Here is an 18,394-nt window from a genome sequence, read left to right as displayed (position 1 = left end):
CTGTCTGCTTGATTTTACTGATTCCCTTCAGACAGAAAAGAAATATCTTTGATGGGGTACCAAGAGTTCCAGATTTTTATCATAATATTGGAGTAGCAGACGAGCATATGGTCTACCCAATGATAAGTTACTGCCAAGCTACTGCCATGGACATTTGTAATCAATCCCCTATAAAATTATACACAGGAATATAAAATTATACATAGGACGGTTTATGCCGTTTTCTTACTTTTAGATGACTCTTGGCAATAAAACGAGGAGGAAAAATATTTTATATTATTTATTTACATTTTAAACGGAATAATTCAGGTACAAAAATAAATAATTATTTTACAAAATATTAACGGTCAATTTCATTACATGTGGACGCTTCCTTGTTTCTCGGTTGTTTTCATTTCTGTAAAAATAAACATCATCATAGTATTTATTTTATCAAATATTTGAAATATGATAAATTAATTTTATTTATTGAAAAATAAATAGTACATTGGAACGCGTCAGTTTGACTGATACACAATAGTGCCGTGTCTGATGTAAAATACGGATTGTAAAATGTAAAATGGACTGATTGTAAAATTGACATTTAAGTCTGGAACAAATCCAAATAGAAATGGAATTTTATCTGTGATTGCCTACATATGCATCTCTACCTACTATGTTGGTATGTTTATGTATCTGACTTACCACAGAACACAGCAGGTCGTCATATTTTAAAGCAGATAGGTATGGTCCCTTCGTAGTTGTACCGCAATGGCTTCAACTAACTGTAACTTTAGGTTTCCCTTTTATTTCCATTTTAAATGCTTTAGAACTAACCTGTATCAGTTTCCTCTGGATCGTTCCAAGCCTGCTTCTCCGAAGTGGTGAATAGTACGAAGAAGAGGTTCGTGAAGAAGTATACCCCAGACGCTAAGAAGAACACCTTGCGCCATTCGAATGGATCCGTCTGGAAATAAATATTAATTATATCTTGTGTGTAATATGGGGTAAGCACTAAGCAACCCCTTTTTTGCTTAATGCAGCCAGAGGGTAATTTAATGTGTAAAAATCTCATAACATATCATCTTCAAAAAAGGTCAGGCGTATTATATGTGCCACATATTAGTTTTACTACACTCTTACTCTTTAAACTAGTTCCTAGAACGCACTCTTGACGTAACACTACTATTATAAAGCAGAAATAGATGTGATAGTGATGGCACTGGAGATGAACGTTTAGGATCTACCACCATTAGCATTCATACCATCTCCTTCTACAACTTTCATATTTACGTTCTATAATTATTATAAAACATTTACATTTTAATCATCCTTTAGAACTTGCTTTTTTCACGATTTCATTAATGTAATGTAATTAGGCTCAAAATATAACGTAACTTCGGTCACAGCGACCTCAGACCTGACTTCAAATATATTATCAGCCTAAGTGTATCTGATTCCATTAATTCTATGCCCGTTGCCTTTTGGGATTTCTAAAACATTTTGTACATCAGAAAGTTACAGAATGTCTCCAAATGGTATGTCGGGTACATTAAAGACATCCCTTAGCATTTAGACGTCGGGGGTTCCCTTTGAATAGCGTTTCACAATTCCAATATTCTAATTCTATCTTGGTCAACCGAAATGTGGGTAAGACACTGGTTTTATTGGCGGCGAGTAAAAGTGATAGCGGAAGATGATTAATTTTAGTTCAGTGGTCTAGAGATACCGTTTTATTTAAATGTATACTTTTTCATAGTATCGGTTTATAGTTGTGGTAGAAGAGATCATCCACGTGATATTTCAATCTAGTCCCCGTAAGTAAATAATTTGTGATCAATACATATACCGGGAACTGCAGTCACTGAATATCAAGTGTCTTTAGCAGTCATCATATACACTGGTAGATTTGTCATAAAGTGCTTTTATATATGATGTTTATTTAATATATCAAATAAAAGTCCACAGAAATGATTCTTCCACTTACAATAAGAAATATTATCAAGTAATATAAACATGTGAATAATTGTTAAACTTAATAAGATCAAGTCCTTTATTTAGGCACTGTTTCCCAAACGAGATAATATGACACTCAGTCTTAACTCGTAGGCAGTAAAACCTATAGTTTATTCTTGAGAACGCTTTTACCACGAAATAATTTAGAAGGGACCAGTATCATCTCTAGGAATTCAATTAAATCGATCCAATTAATTGAATGACAATTTTGATTTCTAAGACGAGAAGGGTCTGTCTTAATTAAGGAGATTATACCCATTTAGCCCTGACCGTAGCGAATTGTTTGTAATTATTTTAGTTAGTGATGTATTAAGGATATTACTATTATTAGAACGGTTCGAGATACATTTTAGACGAATAAAATATATAACTGATAAATTTAAATTATCTAAGCTAAAGATCCAGATATGTAAAACTAGAAGATTAAAACATGTTCATCATTTGTACAATTATACGAAAAGCAAAGACACCCAGACGAGCGACTGAACTTAAACAATCATATTGTAACGGCCCTTATTAATAATCAATCTATCCAATGTTTCGCCTACCAAAGATTGACATTTGACAATTTCTTTATACCAGATATTGTTAACTTTCAATCCTTGGTAGGTTAAAATTTAAAATTAAAATTAGATGTATCGTTTTTTAATACCGGGGGAAAAGGACCTTTCTAAAATCTTTGGCATCGCGTGTGTCTGTAACTCTGTAACTGTCAAAGCCGCATTTTCCTGTCACGACCGCATGTCACAGCTATCTTCACTATTATGACTTGGTTATTACAAACATAATTAGGATATTTTTAAAAAAATGTCTCATAACCGTTTCTGGTTCCAAATATTATTCACTCTGTATTTTTTGAGAATTTATCCTTACTAATATTATAAATCCGAAAGTAACTCTGTCTGTCTGTCTGGTTGTCTCTTCTTCACGCCTAAACAACTGAACCGGTTTTAATGAAATTTTGTACAAAGATAAAACGCGAGAAAGGACATAGGATAGTTTTTATCCACGGGAACTAGGAATGGCGATCTAAGATCGATTAATCGGAGAATCGATCTTTTGGACCAAAAAATCGATTATTTTAATCGATATTAGGAAGGATTGAATCATAAACTATGCATTTGATCAAGTGATGATCTTTAACAAAGTTGTTGTCTAAAAGCCCACGAAAGTTTGGGATTTGGTAAGACCAATTTTCGACAGATGTCGCTACTGTCATTCCAATGAAGGTACAAATTTTCTGTTTTATGTATGTCATATTATTTCTTTAAAATGCGGGCTAAGCCGTGGGCACCACTAGTGTAGTGTAGTGTATTATGATCGCCCAGTTACAAATATTTACCTCATCTTGAATGATGAACCCGCAGACCAGAGGCGCGATGATGGAGATGATGTTCGCGAAGAAATTGGAGATACCCATGAGAGAGGCGCTGAAATTAGGCGCTATGTCGATAGAAACCAGCTGAAACGTAATAAATATTACATTTTTATTATTATAACAGTAGCACAAGATCACGCCATCGACCTGATGGTAAATGGCCACTGTCGCTCATGGACACTAGTAATCAACCCCGGATAAGATAAGATGTCTACCTGAGGTTGGCAATAGACATGTTGCTGAGGATGAGAATTAAGTTGGAACGCCTCGTATAATACATATGTAAACTTCTGCTATTAAACAGGTATATGTGTGGCGATGGCGCCTGCGAACGACAAGAGGTTCTTCATACCACATTTAATAAAATCTAGTTATAGATACTTATATTAAGGCTACGAATAATTTTAGTGCTTCAAAATGATAAAAGGTGCCATTGTGAATTGTGATTTATGTTCAGTGAAGGGCTTTGGGTATTAAGGAAGCATTAAATCAATGCCTAAGAAAAGGATACCACATTCAAGTCTACATTAGTGTGCATATAATATTATCCTTGAACATTGGGATTAGATCTTCTATCGTCAAAATGGTCTAGAAGCTAGAAAGCTCTAATAAAGAACGGAGATTTTTGGTTGGAGGATTTTGCTTGCCTCGTTCTATTTAGGGAGCTAACATACGAACGACAGTCACCTCCCTTTGTCCTTTGACAGCAAACGACTGCTGCTGACGGCTGGCAAATTTCTGCGATCTTCAATAGGTAACATGAATGCGGTCTGTCGCTAATGTGTTACCTCCTTTAGGCAAGATGCGGATTAAACAAATAAATGCAGATGTGAGCTACATAAAAAGTACTCTTAGAGGTAGAATTGTAAATTTTAAGGACAGCCCTCTTTTATCACTTGGTATTCGAAGGTATTCTAGAGAACAACATATTGACGAAGGTTTGGTAACAATGAAGGAATACCGATACGCCATACATACAAATGTAAGCTACATAACATCAGTTCCATTGTCATTTTCTTGAGGTTACCACAAAATAATCATGTAAGGACAAACCATAAATAATGTAAGAAATGTACTACAACTTACAGAAGTAAAAGAAATCTATAATCTTAATACTAATACGAGTTAATTAGATATGTTTAGTGTCAATTGGGAATCAATATCACTGCTTAACAACAAAAGATGTTCAAACATACTCGTACTATTTACTACTCAATATTTTTGAAATCCTATGAAACCAAAATCAGAGGACAAACTGTTCATATTTTAAGTGTACTACCCTTGACTAATCAGTGAGGACGCTTCATATAAATTTAGTTGACTTATATTTTAAAACGATAAGAGGACGATGGCATTTCATTTATGCTGGTTGTTAAAACCGATTATGCAAATTTATTACGTAGAAATTGTTAAATTTCGACCTTTGATAGGCAAAACACAGATAGATTGTATGTATATTGTTACAGTCACGTCACACTGATTATGTTTAGATCACATAACTGCTGGCTGTTGATAATTAACGTCACTTTAATAATACTTATTCAATTTTTATATTTTTAGAATATTCAATCTTTGCTTTGAGGTATGAATTTTTAACTGTTTTTGCAATGTATTTTATAATGGAGATGCGATAAATTAGTGAATAAAGATGTATTATTGTTGATGTTGATAATTATGTAACTAGTGTTTCTGTAATCCCTTCTGAGCGTTTTCATTATATGTATAAGTCAATACTTTAAGGAGGAATCCATAATCTATACGAAGATATACTACACCTACTGAGACTATAAATATGTAATAAGGAACCGACCCGCTTTCCGTTCATCAGTCAACCTTGGATCCCTTGCATCGATAAATTTTAAATCTTTCAATAACGACCGAGGGATGGTCTGAATAATCGACGGCGTTCACGTTTGTGAGAAGAACGTTTTTTGAATATTGGAAGGGAACGAATTGGGAAACCTTTCTAGTTTAAAAAGTCATGATTGATCAAATTGTATGTTTTGGTCTCTTTTCGATAATATAGCACTATTGTGGTTGAATTTAATATACGAGTATGTTAACAAATGTTTATTTGTATACAGGTTAAAATATTGAATGGCGTAAACGCTATTATCAAAATAAGGATCCATGTAGTAATGTGATATATTAGAAAGAGGAGACGGGGTCAGTAAAAGTTATGGTAAGACGAAAATAACTTTCTATTGATTTTGTTAGAAAATACGATTCAATTTTAATAAAAAAGTAGGATCCATCTGATCACGACAGATGTGTGCACTCGTACCACCTTGCTCAGTGATGGGTTAGTTATCTTCCCCTCGTCTCTCAGTTCTCGCGTCCTTTTTCTTGTATTTGACTTAATAAATATTGGTATGCCCATTATTCTACAATTAATAAAATATATCTTACCAGATATCCCGTATATTGTCCAGAGTTGATTCCAACAGTTAGCGTGAGCATGACCACAGCAAAGACCATATTACCCGCGGGGGAGTATGACAGTCCAATGAGTGCTATAGCGGGACCCCACAGACCTGGAATATCATCATGATCGTCATGACTAGTTCGATATTATAATAATGAAGTAATAATTATATTGTTATGTTGCTAGTGGTGACAGTGAGAAAACAGTCGTAAACCTTGACAACCCATTACTTTTTCACTGCTAGACTTGGGTTCCCTCACGAAGGTAGAGGGGCGTGGACTGCAATCTACCACGCTAGCCTAGTGCGGATTTGTAAAAATTACACGCCTTTGAGATTTTTTTATTATAACGAACTCTCAAGCATGTAGATTTCTTACGCGTACCTTTATATACTCATATCATTTTAACAAATACGGACATTATTTTGAAAAGTCAAAGGTGCAATTGTGTGGATTTCGCTGCTTAGAAACAATAGTATGAAGTCTGCTAACCCATGCTTTTAGAGATGGTATGAAGTGACCTTAAACACACTTATTATTATTCCCCTTCATATTTGAATAGGAAGACCAGTGCAATGAAACAGTACATAAGGAAGAAGCCATAACGGTTTGTGCACTGAGATCGATTCTAAGAAATGTACTCACCTATAGAATTAAACAGTTTCCTCGAGTTGGTGACGCTCAGCCAGCGTTTCCTAATGATCAGATCCGTCATAGCTCCCATTGGAAAACTCAATGCATACATCGCTAGGTAAGGTAGCGACGAAAGGATACCGTTCTGAAACACACATTTGAATGTTTATGTAAATATTAACGAACATGCAGTCCATCTGATGGAATTACTGGACATCTAATAAGCTACCCCAGATGAGATTACCTAAAGTTGGCGACAGAGACGTTTTTATCCATGCGGACTATGTTGGAACGCCTCAGATTACTATCTCTTCCTTACTTCACCCTTCAAAGAGAAACAGAACAACGCCCAACACTGATGTAAAGCAAAAATATGTAGGTAGTAATAATAATAATAATCATCTTTATTTGCAAAAAATAAGGTACAATTTGGTATTAAATAAGTCAATAGGTACAATTTCCTCTTATTTTTGCCTACTTTTGTCGTTAGATGCTTACTTTTGTCAGTAATTAAAGTCTATATTCAGTATGTGCAGTCTTAAATATATAGTACTTATGTTGATGTTTAACTTCTAATATTCAAGGCACGATTAATAACACGTTCTTGAGAAATGATTTATTAGCAAAATGTCAAACCTATGTTACAGTTGAAATGAACATAATTTTAGTTCAACGTTCAAGATGTAATGGTGCGAATACATTAATAAGGGGTATTAATAAGGGGTCTACTGGTCTTAAGTTATCATATTCAGCAAGTAATTCCTAATTTTTTAAGGTATTTTAAGGCTTTAGATTTTTTTATACAAATTTCAAATACATTGACGCTCTATTTTCTTAATTACCTAACTTTTCCTTGTAGCCTTCTATAGTATTATTTCTTTGTAGTAATCACCATAGATTAGTAAAGAATACTCACTTCTGATAAGAAAATGTAACCAGTTTTGCCAATTGAAATTGTCACTGTCATCTATTTTCATGTTTAAAAATATTAAAAAATGTGGTTTTTAGATCATTTACGAATGAAACGATATTTCTCCGCACTTTTTCTTCGATTTTGTATTTTTGCACCACTTAATTGCACATGTCGGCATTGTTTCGCGTAAATTACACCATGACAGCCACTAACACATTGTCAGCCGTTTAAGCCATTTAATGGCTTCATTCATTTACAAGGCGGTGAGATATCTATACTTATCTATTATAGTCACCTTTATTGTCAGCCGTTTAAGCCATTTAATGGCTTCATTCATTTACAAGGCGGTGAGATATCTATACTTATCTATTATAGTCACCTTCAAGTTATCAATATTAGTATTTTTAAACGGATGGGCTATCTAGGCTGGAATATCTAGGTACAAAATTTATGAAAATACCCATTAAAATTACGTTACCTTTGTTAGATTGACATCCAAAACTTTCGCCATATATGTCGGCATTTCCGTCATGAGGGTAAAGAAGCCCCAGTTTTGGCCACAGTGGGCAACTACAGCAGCCCAGAAAGGAAGACAGGTGACAATCTTAGACCAGGGTGTGGCGAATCTCTGGAATATCAATTTTATAATTAAGTACCTATATACTTTTTTATGGTATCTATTTCTGGAAATACAAGCAAATGGTAGTGATTTCCAAGTTAAAATATATTATTTAATTTACAGATTTTTTTTATTTACTACTTGTAAAAATTAACGATGTTGGAATAAACAGGGGCAAAGGATATTTCTAGATACATGTAAGAAGGGATAATAAAGCCTTAGATTAGTTTGACAGGGATAGATTACGAGTGCCAAACTGTATGAATATTATTATTTTATGATAAGATAAAGTTTCTTTTGTTATTGAAACGTGAATGATATGGTGAAAGGTTTATACGTATTTTTGCTGGTCATCTGAATTTACGTTACTGTATCCATTTATTATACCTCTAACTGACTACAGTACTTAGGTTTGGAGACGTACGAGCAAACCAAAAAACAGTCATATTTTGTCGCCTCCCAGAACTAATCTTGTCAGACTTAAATCTATCATCATAAGGTATCATCTTTACCCTATGTAAAAATCAGACAACAACATCAAATCAAAATAAAACAATAAGCCACTGTTGTTATAAGACAAAAACGTGTAACTATTACTATTAAATATTTTGAAACTATGAAGTCAAAAATACCTTTTGTTCCCCTAATCTTCCTAACGAAGTCTGTATATATTTGAGTTCAGGTTTTGATATCATTTTAGATTGTTCAGGACTTGCGGAGCCAAATATTATATAGGCCACCGCCCATATAACTCCCAAGGTTCCGTTAGCGTAGAAAATGGCTTCCCATCCCCATGCTGTTGCTAGAAAACCTGATGCTATCAGCTGAAGCGCTATTCCCAACTGCCCACCTGGTAAAATAAAAGTAAATACAGTACTGTTGATAGCAACAATAATTACATGCCAAATCATAGTAAAGATCATCAAAATCATTGTGAACAATTGAGGTATTTCTCCCATAATATAATAATGGTGGCATGTTATGAGAGTAAAAGTCATAATTTTAAACAAGTGATAGTTTGATAAAAACAATAAAATTATACAAGATGATCCTTGATGTGACTTAAATATTTTCACAGGCTTTTAGTCAGTTTTAAACACTTGACCTCTAAAGACGATTATTGCAAGGTCTGCATTGATGAAATAAAATGTAACATTTATTATCTTTAATAAACTAAGTTGTAGATAAATATTGATAATTTAATAACATCACATATGCCCTAGGAAGTAACCTCAGATAAACTCCGATCAGAATCAGATCATTTTATTACGTTGTTGGTATTTCCACCTAAATGTAACTTCCGGTAGCATTCGGAAGTTTATTTCCGAAGCTATTTCCGAAGTTTCGCAGATAACTATATGAATACTCCTAAATAATTCGACCGAATAAAAAATATCTTGCAGTAACAGAATAGTTCGTGAGTTAAGTATTTCAAGAGTACTAGTTAGTAGTTTTCAAAGTTACTAAAAATATTTCTTGAGAACTGTTAGACTTTCGCGACGGAATGAAAAGCAAAGGAGGGCGAATTCGGTTTATATAATTAATGTCTCTTACATAATTGCACTATATTGTATTTGTTCAACAAAAGAAAGTTATCAAATTGGTTTGTTATATAGTGAGTATCCTTTTTATTTTTTGTACAAAAGATTTTGTAATAACTAATTGAATTAGTTCATTCAATCAAAAAATAGAAGTTTTAGTCTAGTCGAACTAAATGTTTATTTTATTTTGGGCCGTGATTAGTTAAAAAAAATGTATTAAAGTTAGTATGAAATGATAAACTTCTCATGTTTTAAACTATAAAGGAAAGATCATGGAAAAGTTTCCAATTCCTTTGTGGAACTGTAAAAAGCTCAGAAAGCTTCTTAAACAACTAGCAAAAGCAAAGGCAATAGCTCTTGAACGAGTGATGCTCATTACAGAAAAAGTTCTTACAGCGAACAGAGATCTTATTGCAGTAACTACTTTAGTTGCATCGTAAAATACTTATCAACTTTGGAACTTACGCGAATAGTTTAAATTAAATTCTTTTGTAAACAGTTGTAGGAGTTACTTGAGTTTTAATGAACGAGAAAATGTCGGTAATAAAAACGTGAGATAAATTCATTAAGACTTATAAGGATAAGTGTTACTGTAAATAAATATTGCATTTTATATTTAATAGGCTTCGATCACTACGAAGTTAATAGGATGCTTAAGTGGTTGTTTTAAAATATTTAGCGAATAATATAAACATAATTATTATATTTACTGAAACAAAAAGGTTGAAACTCAACTAAACAATACGAACCTGCATAAATGATAGTGCTGAGTGTTCCTCTTTCTTCTAATGGTATCCACTGGCTAACTAAGTGGTGCATGGCTGGGTAGACAAATGCTTGTGTTAATCCTTGTAGAATCCGGCATCCACATACAAATTTCCAGCCACCCTTGAAACAAATGTGTCTTGCGTTTTAATGCTGGATTTGAATTCCCATCGTCTTACATTTCATGCTGTACTTAGCAAGTCACGGTGCTTTTCTTTTAGACTAAATTTATGGTTTAAATGGCGCTAAATAACTAGAGCATTTTTTACATTGAAATAAGTTTTACAATCATCGTGGTTATTAATAAAATAAATAATAATAGTTGTAGTGCTAAACATAAATTTCTGGCTGTAACCATATCAGGGTATTAAAACCAAAAAGTGAAAGTTCATTTTGATAATAAGTTTAAAATCTTGATACTTAGTTTATTTATAGCATTAGTATCATCATCATCAACTTTAACCTCAACATCAATCCATTACTGTTGTAGTTATGGCCTAAAACCTACTTACAGAAAGAGTAAAACATATACTGTCCCTTCATAATATATTTTGTACCACTAGGCTACGATTCTTTATCTCTATCTCATCGAAGCGTAAGTTGATACTCACAATCGCCGCTCCAACAGGCATCACTAGCGACAGCAGCGCGTTGACACCAACAGAGATGGTGATGAGGACCTTGCCGCCGACCCTTCGCGCCATGATCCCACCAGGGATCTGCAGGATCACGTAGCCCCAGAAGAACGAGGACAGGATCATGGACTGCACGCTGTAGCTCCAATCGAAGTACTAGAAGTAAATATGACAATTAATAATTTAAGAATTAAAAAAATCTTAGTTGCTTCATTGTTTCTGTTGAAAATAAGTATATATAAATATTATAATCTTCATTTAAGTAAAATAGTAGTAAGCTACGATGATCGAAAAAGTATTATTATAGGTTACTAAATTCTTTGGTAATGTTTTCTTGTTATTCTTCTTGTCAAATATTTAAAGAAATAAAGATGAAAGCTAAGAAAATAAGATTTTATTATTTAAATAATTTCACGATCCTATATTTTAACAGTTTCAAAACAAGTTGTTTTTTTTCTGGTAATTACTATGATTTTAACAATATTGATTTCTTTGGAACTTTTAAGAGTCTAACATTAAATAAATTGGTTGTCCATTAGCCTGAATTAAAATGTAGGTAACATCGATATACTACTAATGTAGATAATATGCATCTTAAACAAAATTGAATAACAATTTATAATATACACTACTTATTGCCCGCGTCTTCGCCCGCGTTTAAAAGAAAATAATATGACACACTAACATACATAAAACTGAAAATTCGTACCTTCATTGGAATGAAAGGAAAAATTGGATGTTGCCAAATCTGGCGAAAATTGGTCGTACCAACTCTGAAACCTTCGTGGGCTCATGGACAACAACTTTGCTAAAGATCATCACATGATCACATGCATAGTTTACGATTCAATCACTACTAATATCGATTAAAATCATCGACTTTTTGTTCTAAAAGATCGATTCTCCGATTAATCGATCTTAGATCGCCATTCCTAGTTCCCGTAGGATTTCCGGGATAAAACTATCCTATGTCCTTTCTCGGGTCTCAGACTATCTTTATACAAAATTTCATTAAAATCGGTTCAGTGGTTTAGGCGTGAAGAAGAGACATACAGACAGACAGACAGAGTTACTTTCGGATTTATAATATTAGTAAGGATTAGAGTAAAAGAATATATTAAATACCATACACTTTAAGGCTAATTGATATGCAAAGACATGATCTTTCAGAAGCCGAAATTTTTAAATGACAATTTCAGGTTATGACCAATGGAATAATTAAATATACAAGTAGAACAATAAAAGAAAAATACAAATATATTTTGAGATATTGCCTGTTGAAATGAATGTAAGGTCTCAATGGTTGGTAATCTTGGCAGATCCTTATCAATGTATGTATTCGACAAAAAGTACTACTGATAGTAATTCGTCATATTATGTGTGTAGGAGATTGAATAATACGAGTATATCGTTGGTGGAATGTTATCTTTGTATTTTATTGTTATATTCGTATCTATCAATATCGTCATTTGAGTTAAATAAACATAGAATGAACAATAATAAAGTATTATTCGTTTTGTTTTATAATATATCAATAGGTAACGAGTGTGCAGTCCACCTGATGGTAAGTGGCTACTGCCACCTATGGATACCTGCAATCAACCCCAGATAAATTAGATTCCTATCTGCGGTCGCCAACAGATACGCTGCTACCACTGAGAAATAAGCTGGAGTGCCTCGGAATAGTATATCTCTCTTATCACACCTTTCATATCAGAACCCAGAGAAGCGCTTAACACTGCTGTTTTACGTTCATGACACGACCATGACATGACAAGTATTACGTAACCTACCTATGTAATACTTATATTTTTTTGTATTTTACTTCTTAATAATTATTCCTTATTTAATTTTAATTCTATTCCACATTTATTGCTCACAGTAGATCGATGAGTATCGATAATTTTATCGTAAATTTTGAACTCTTTTGTCACTACTCTATTCCAGTAGGAGAAATGTTACGCAAGTTTGGTCCGTAACTTTAATATGCTCAAGACTATAATTGCATTGTATGCTGAAGTAGCAGAATTACATCTTCAAATACTAAATGACGTAAATGCTTTTAAATTTTGTAGCAAAATATATCTTAATATTATATGCGCCTAAGTTGTTTTGAAATATGTATTCTGTATATTTTAGAATAGTTTCGAGCTAACTATAAACGACCAATAAAATGTTATTTACTTTAGTAGTGTTATATGTAACATGAAAAACGCAAGTGTGAGTTTGGGGACAACGGTTCCGATACATTTGCTCGTAATTACCACTTCTACTTGCTTTTCTCTTCTATGGTCAATACCTAATATCCATCACAACAATGACAGAAACCTTCCTAAGATCGACAATACATGCTTTGTAAGCAAGGTAAAACTGTAGTGAGCATTTACCAAGAGCGTAAGGCCTTACAGTTTTGTAATTTCTTTATCTTCTTTCATCTTTTTATGTAAAGATATTATTATTCATTTCACGTAACTTGCCCGTTATCGCAGAGATTTATTGTGTTTGTTTTTATTTTGTTTAAATTTATACATACTTTTAAGATACTTTTGTTTTTATTTCTTTCTTGCTATGTTTTGTTTTACTATCTTCGTGTTTATATTACATGTGAATTGGTAATTTTGATTTTTGCACGTAATTTGCATCTCGTACAATGTTGAAGTTATTTTACGGAATGTCATATTTTATACAATTAAGTGATGTTAAAATATTTTCATTTTAAATAATAAAATTTTATTGTTTTGAAAGAAATTTTTGTTGTTTTATTTTGTAACGCTTATTCTATATAAGATTAGTTACTGTTATTATCCATACATTTCCAATCAGTTCTGATACAGTCCGTTAGGGGCGCTGATTGGAAATGTATGGGCAAATATGTTAACAAATACAAAATCAGTCATTTATGTAAAAACATAAAATCTCATACTAAGGGTACACCTGTATTGCACGCTTGTTAGTTGGTTCAATCATATAAAAACTATGAAATATTCCATTAATCATATTTGTATGTGTTAAGGCATTTATCTTGTTTTAAATGAATACTTTAAACAATCTAATTTGTTTATAAACAAGTGGATTTATCATTGACACGTGACCTCAAATTAGTTTAACTAAATTGATGTTTTGTAATCAAAAAATGTAATCATTATTTTTCAACTTATATCATGCTTAAATTTCCATAACTTGTGACGACATTTTAAGCGTCCGTCGGCGTCATGTTAAGGGTCCAATAGAATTCTAATAACATTCAAACACTTCTATAACAACTTTTGTCAAACTATTACATTGTAGTTCTAAATGGAAATTTTCTGCTAATAAACATGAGTAGGGCAGCAATTACAAATGTGACCCAGCCCCGCCCACTAGATATGACATTGCCACATAAGATCACTAGTACAAGACACACGTTTATGATATCCTTATCAACACATTAATTATATTGCGTTGTATTGATCTTTAGTTAATTTAATACAAGTAATAAGTCTATTTATAAATATCACTTCTAATTTAATAATTATTAATTAGAATTAATTTTATAATTAAGTATTGTCATTTTGTGTAATTCTTAATTTACACAAATTTGATAGGATACGCGTTGGTTTGGATGTAAAAGTAAATTAACTTCTTTTTAACCGACTTCAAAAAGGAGGTGGTTATCAATTCGGCCGGTATCTTTTTTTTTTCTTTATGTATGTAAACAATTACTCCGCCGTTAGTGGACCGATTTTAATAATTATTTTTTTATTGTATAGAGACGAGCTGGAAGTTGGTCCCATTTAAATATGGTTATGATCCATCGATGGGTTCTGGAGAAAATGAGGGAAACTCCTCCACCCATGTAAATATAACAGCCATAACTTCGCCGTTTATGAACCTATTTTATTGCCTTTAATTTCGTGTGTGGACAATTGCTACAAGTTGGTTCCATCTAAATATGATGAGGATCAGAGTGGGTTCTGGAGACAAAATATGTAACTCCTCAACCGATGGGTATAATTAAGTTTTGTTTGAAGATATTTGGTGTAGGGTCTTATGAAATTGCAAAACCAGTTTATCATTGACCATTTAAGGGTCTGATAATGTGGCTCGGAGACAAAATACGTAACTCCTCAACCGATGGGAATAATTGAGTTGTGTTTGAAGATATTTGGTGTAGGTTCTAATGAATTTGCAAAGCCAGTTCATCATTGACTATTTAGTTAGGTTAGGTTGGAACATATAAGACAATAGAAAACAATCAATGTAAATTCAGACCTTACCTTAATTCATGATCACGTTTATACATTTTTATATTGTATATTGTATAAGCATTGCAGTCCTTGCTTGCAATGCTTGATGATATGTAATTACTGCCATCGATGGACATCTGTAATCAACCCCAGATAAGATTTGATTCCTATCTGCAACAAGCAATAGAAGCGGTCCTACCCCTGAAGACTCAGTAGACACGTTTCCGATATGTATGCTTCCCTTACCACACCCTACAAAACGGAACTGAACAGCTTTTACATTGCGGCGCCAACAGATCAATCAATGAAATAAAGTCATTTTCTAATGTTTCGATATAATTGAAGGCTGGAATAATCCCTTTGCATTATTAATTATTTATGATTTATACAAAGCAATCAGTATCATTATTTAACAAGAAGTATTAGTAATTCATTAGAATGATAAATAATTTGCATGATAATATACAGAGATTTTTTCTAGTTAAATGAACTTTACGTTAAACAGCATCACTCAATTGCTTTAAAATTTGCTAAGAGTCTGCTGGCAACATCACTTTATATCCTCTAAATAATGCAATCTACACGATTGTTGCTTTAAAATAAGATACATGCGTATGGAAAATAATATTTTCACGACTTTATATAATATGTATGAGATATGAGTATTTTTGAAGGTGGTAAAGCCCTTTGGAAATTGACTCCGGAGGTACCAACGTCACAAATATTTCTGAATTTCGGAAGCAGTATTGAAGGCTGCTGCGTTTCCGTTTCAAGAGTGTGGTGGTGGAGTGTGTGTAAGATACACATACTTATCAAAGCCGTCTCATGTGAATCTCCAGGTGTAGCAATTGTGGCTGACCTCAGGGAGAACTCTAATCTCATCTGAGGTTAATTTGTATGTCCACGGGGAGCAGTAGCCACTTACTATCAGCTGGCACGCTCGTTTGCTACTTCTGTTGTAAAACATATATACAACCTTGTCCCTTGTTCCTAACGATAAGGCAGACGTATTACTTGATGGAAAGCAGTTACCGTCACCTATGGACATTTGCAACACGAGAGGAGTCACCAGTGCATCGCCGGCTTTTGTTCTCAAATCACCAAGAGTACCTTTTGTATATGAATCATGATACGGGACTCACCTTATCCCTAGTTGTGTCCGTCATGTCAACGATGGCCATGCTCATGTTGACTCTCATGCTGAAGGCGAGCAACATGGCCAGGAAGAGGAAGAATGTTTGAGCATGGCGGACTCCAAGACCCTCTAGAAAAACACGAGGAAATAATCTAAGTTTTAAAATGCTTTATTTTGTGTCTTTATCTTGTCTCTATTCACATCGATAGGTAATTTTCCCTTTCTTTCATTCTATCCATAGCTGTGACAGAACAAGATTACACAGGCGAAATAATTTTGTACCCATAAACCTCATATACATAGATGGTATAGATAAGAGTCCGATTTTTAAATATGTTTTATTGGTTACGTTAATTTTTCAGTCGACACAAAATATAGTATACAAGTACGTCCATTACTATTAAAATGGTTATTATTTTGAGTATCGAGAAATATTTAAAGCTGAATAAATATTATCATAGTTTATAATTTGCACGCTTCGTTAATTAAAATTGTAACATTCAAATTTATTTCACCAAAATAAAATTTCGTAATTTTATTTATTTATTTGACTATCGTAGTTAACATTGTTTTTATTTACAGGTTAATATCTACAAGTTTTAAATTATATAATTTTAGAAATTTTAGTTGTAACAATTTTCGGAAATAGTTAATGTAATTTTGAATAACTATTATTTATTATATTGTATTTTTTAACATTTATTATTTTGTTCCTTATAGAATTGTAGTGAATTTGGGATTCAAAAACTCACTCGGGGGTACATTTGTGTCCGAAGCGACGCCCATTTTGGTTAACTGCAAATATGTGGAATATTTTCTTTGATAATGTCAAGCCATGTCATCCGCACCACAGACAACAAGATTGTGTTTGAAATCACGTATAGATCTCCGAGAGAAATAATCTTTGATGGCTTAGAGTAGCGTAGAGTCGTCTTCATAATAAAACTTTACCATAATTATAATTAACCCGTAATTATCAAATCTTATACAAAACATTTTAAATAGATACCCATTTAAGACCATTATTTTCACAGAAATATATCATGTTTAATTCATTTAGCAAAATGTAGTTCGCATATTTGAAGTATACCAAAGCCAGTAATAATAAATTGTGTAAACTTTTAAATCATTAAGTTTCATTTATTCCTATACTGTCACTCGAACCAATATTACAAAATTTAAAAACTTCGTTAACATCAAATGTTAGTCGACCGTCGGTTACATAACCAGCAGCATTAAATAAAATTTGTGAAAAAATAATGATTACTTAATCAGCTACCTAACTGATTACTTTAATCACCTGATTTTAAGTAAGAAGTGAATGTAATTGCATTGTTTTTAACTATAAATATCTCCATACATTTCCTTGTTTCAAAACGCATTAACTTTGAAAAGTGCGATAAATTTTATATCAATATAAAAGGTTATCTTTCAATAGCCCCGTAACACCAACAAATTTCTGCCATTCATACATCAATGCCATTGTAATCTCACTATAGACCTTATTTCTTCGAGTTACAGACTATTTAGATCGCAGGAGTCAAGTTGTCGCCGAAAATAAATGAACTGCAGTGAGAATGGTACAAAATATACCTTATTCTAGAGATATAGGAATTGAGTTGAACGCAAAACAAACTTGTTAACATGAAGATAATGTTGAACTTTGGCAATGTCTTTGCCATTTTGTTATTTTACGAGCTGTTTTATTCGGTAATGTGAACCCTAGTTATAATAACATTAATTATTATTGTAAATGGGATAAAAATAAATATCTTATCAACCTTGTAACAACTAATTCACATATTTTTATTGTACTAATTGCATGTTTCGATAAAGGGTTATGTTAATCGAAATTAAAAATTATACTTACTTGTTAGTTGATTTCGTTGAATGAGTTAAACGAATGTTGGCTAAATTGGATAAACTATGTTTATTTACATTTAAATTAAGAAGTGAAACTCGAGTCCAATTCGTCGAGTGGTGCGTTGATGCCGATAACAGATTAAGTTAGATCATTACCAGAAAACCGTTAAATAAATAATGTTTACTCCTATCCATAAGCTATTCCAACCTAATCCTCAGAGGTAGATATAATTCCAATTCTTTTTCGGGTTGATTATGCTCCGGGCC

At 32.8% G+C, this 18,394-nt stretch overlaps 1 protein-coding gene across 1 annotated transcript; it reads right to left on the bottom strand.

Moving 5' to 3' along the window:
- Positions 1-265: 265 nt before the first annotated feature.
- LOC140757218 (putative inorganic phosphate cotransporter) lies at positions 266-17,143 on the bottom strand. Its single transcript, XM_073092754.1, has 11 exons — positions 17,017-17,143; positions 16,272-16,393; positions 10,880-11,059; positions 10,253-10,391; positions 8,595-8,812; positions 7,822-7,971; positions 6,443-6,575; positions 5,783-5,907; positions 3,338-3,457; positions 817-946; positions 266-397 (listed from the first exon to the last, which is right to left on the bottom strand). The coding sequence occupies exons 1-11, from the start codon at positions 17,048-17,050 to the stop codon at positions 357-359; spliced, it is 1,392 nt and encodes a 463-aa protein (XP_072948855.1). The 5' UTR covers positions 17,051-17,143; the 3' UTR covers positions 266-356.
- Positions 17,144-18,394: the final 1,251 nt, after the last annotated feature.

The sequence above is a fragment of the Epargyreus clarus genome, unplaced genomic scaffold (assembly GCF_041222505.1).
Source record: "Epargyreus clarus isolate Ecla_fem2 unplaced genomic scaffold, WU_Ecla_fem_2.2 ptg000004l, whole genome shotgun sequence".
In the NCBI taxonomy this organism is placed as follows: domain Eukaryota; kingdom Metazoa; phylum Arthropoda; class Insecta; order Lepidoptera; family Hesperiidae; genus Epargyreus; species Epargyreus clarus.
This window is presented reverse-complemented; position numbering and strand designations above follow the sequence as displayed.

Bases quoted from the DNA above. Each gene is read 5' to 3' on its own strand.
- LOC140757218 (XM_073092754.1), bottom strand. From the start codon at position 17,050: ATGGGCGTCGCTTCGGACACAAATGTACCCCCGA. The intron at 16,394-17,016 runs GTGAGTTTTTGA...GTGTTTTTCTAG, and splicing joins GGACACAAATGTACCCCCGA to AGGGTCTTGGAGTCCGCCAT. The intron at 8,813-10,252 runs GTTCGTATTGTT...TTATTTTACCAG, and splicing joins CAGCACTATCATTTATGCAG to GTGGGCAGTTGGGAATAGCG.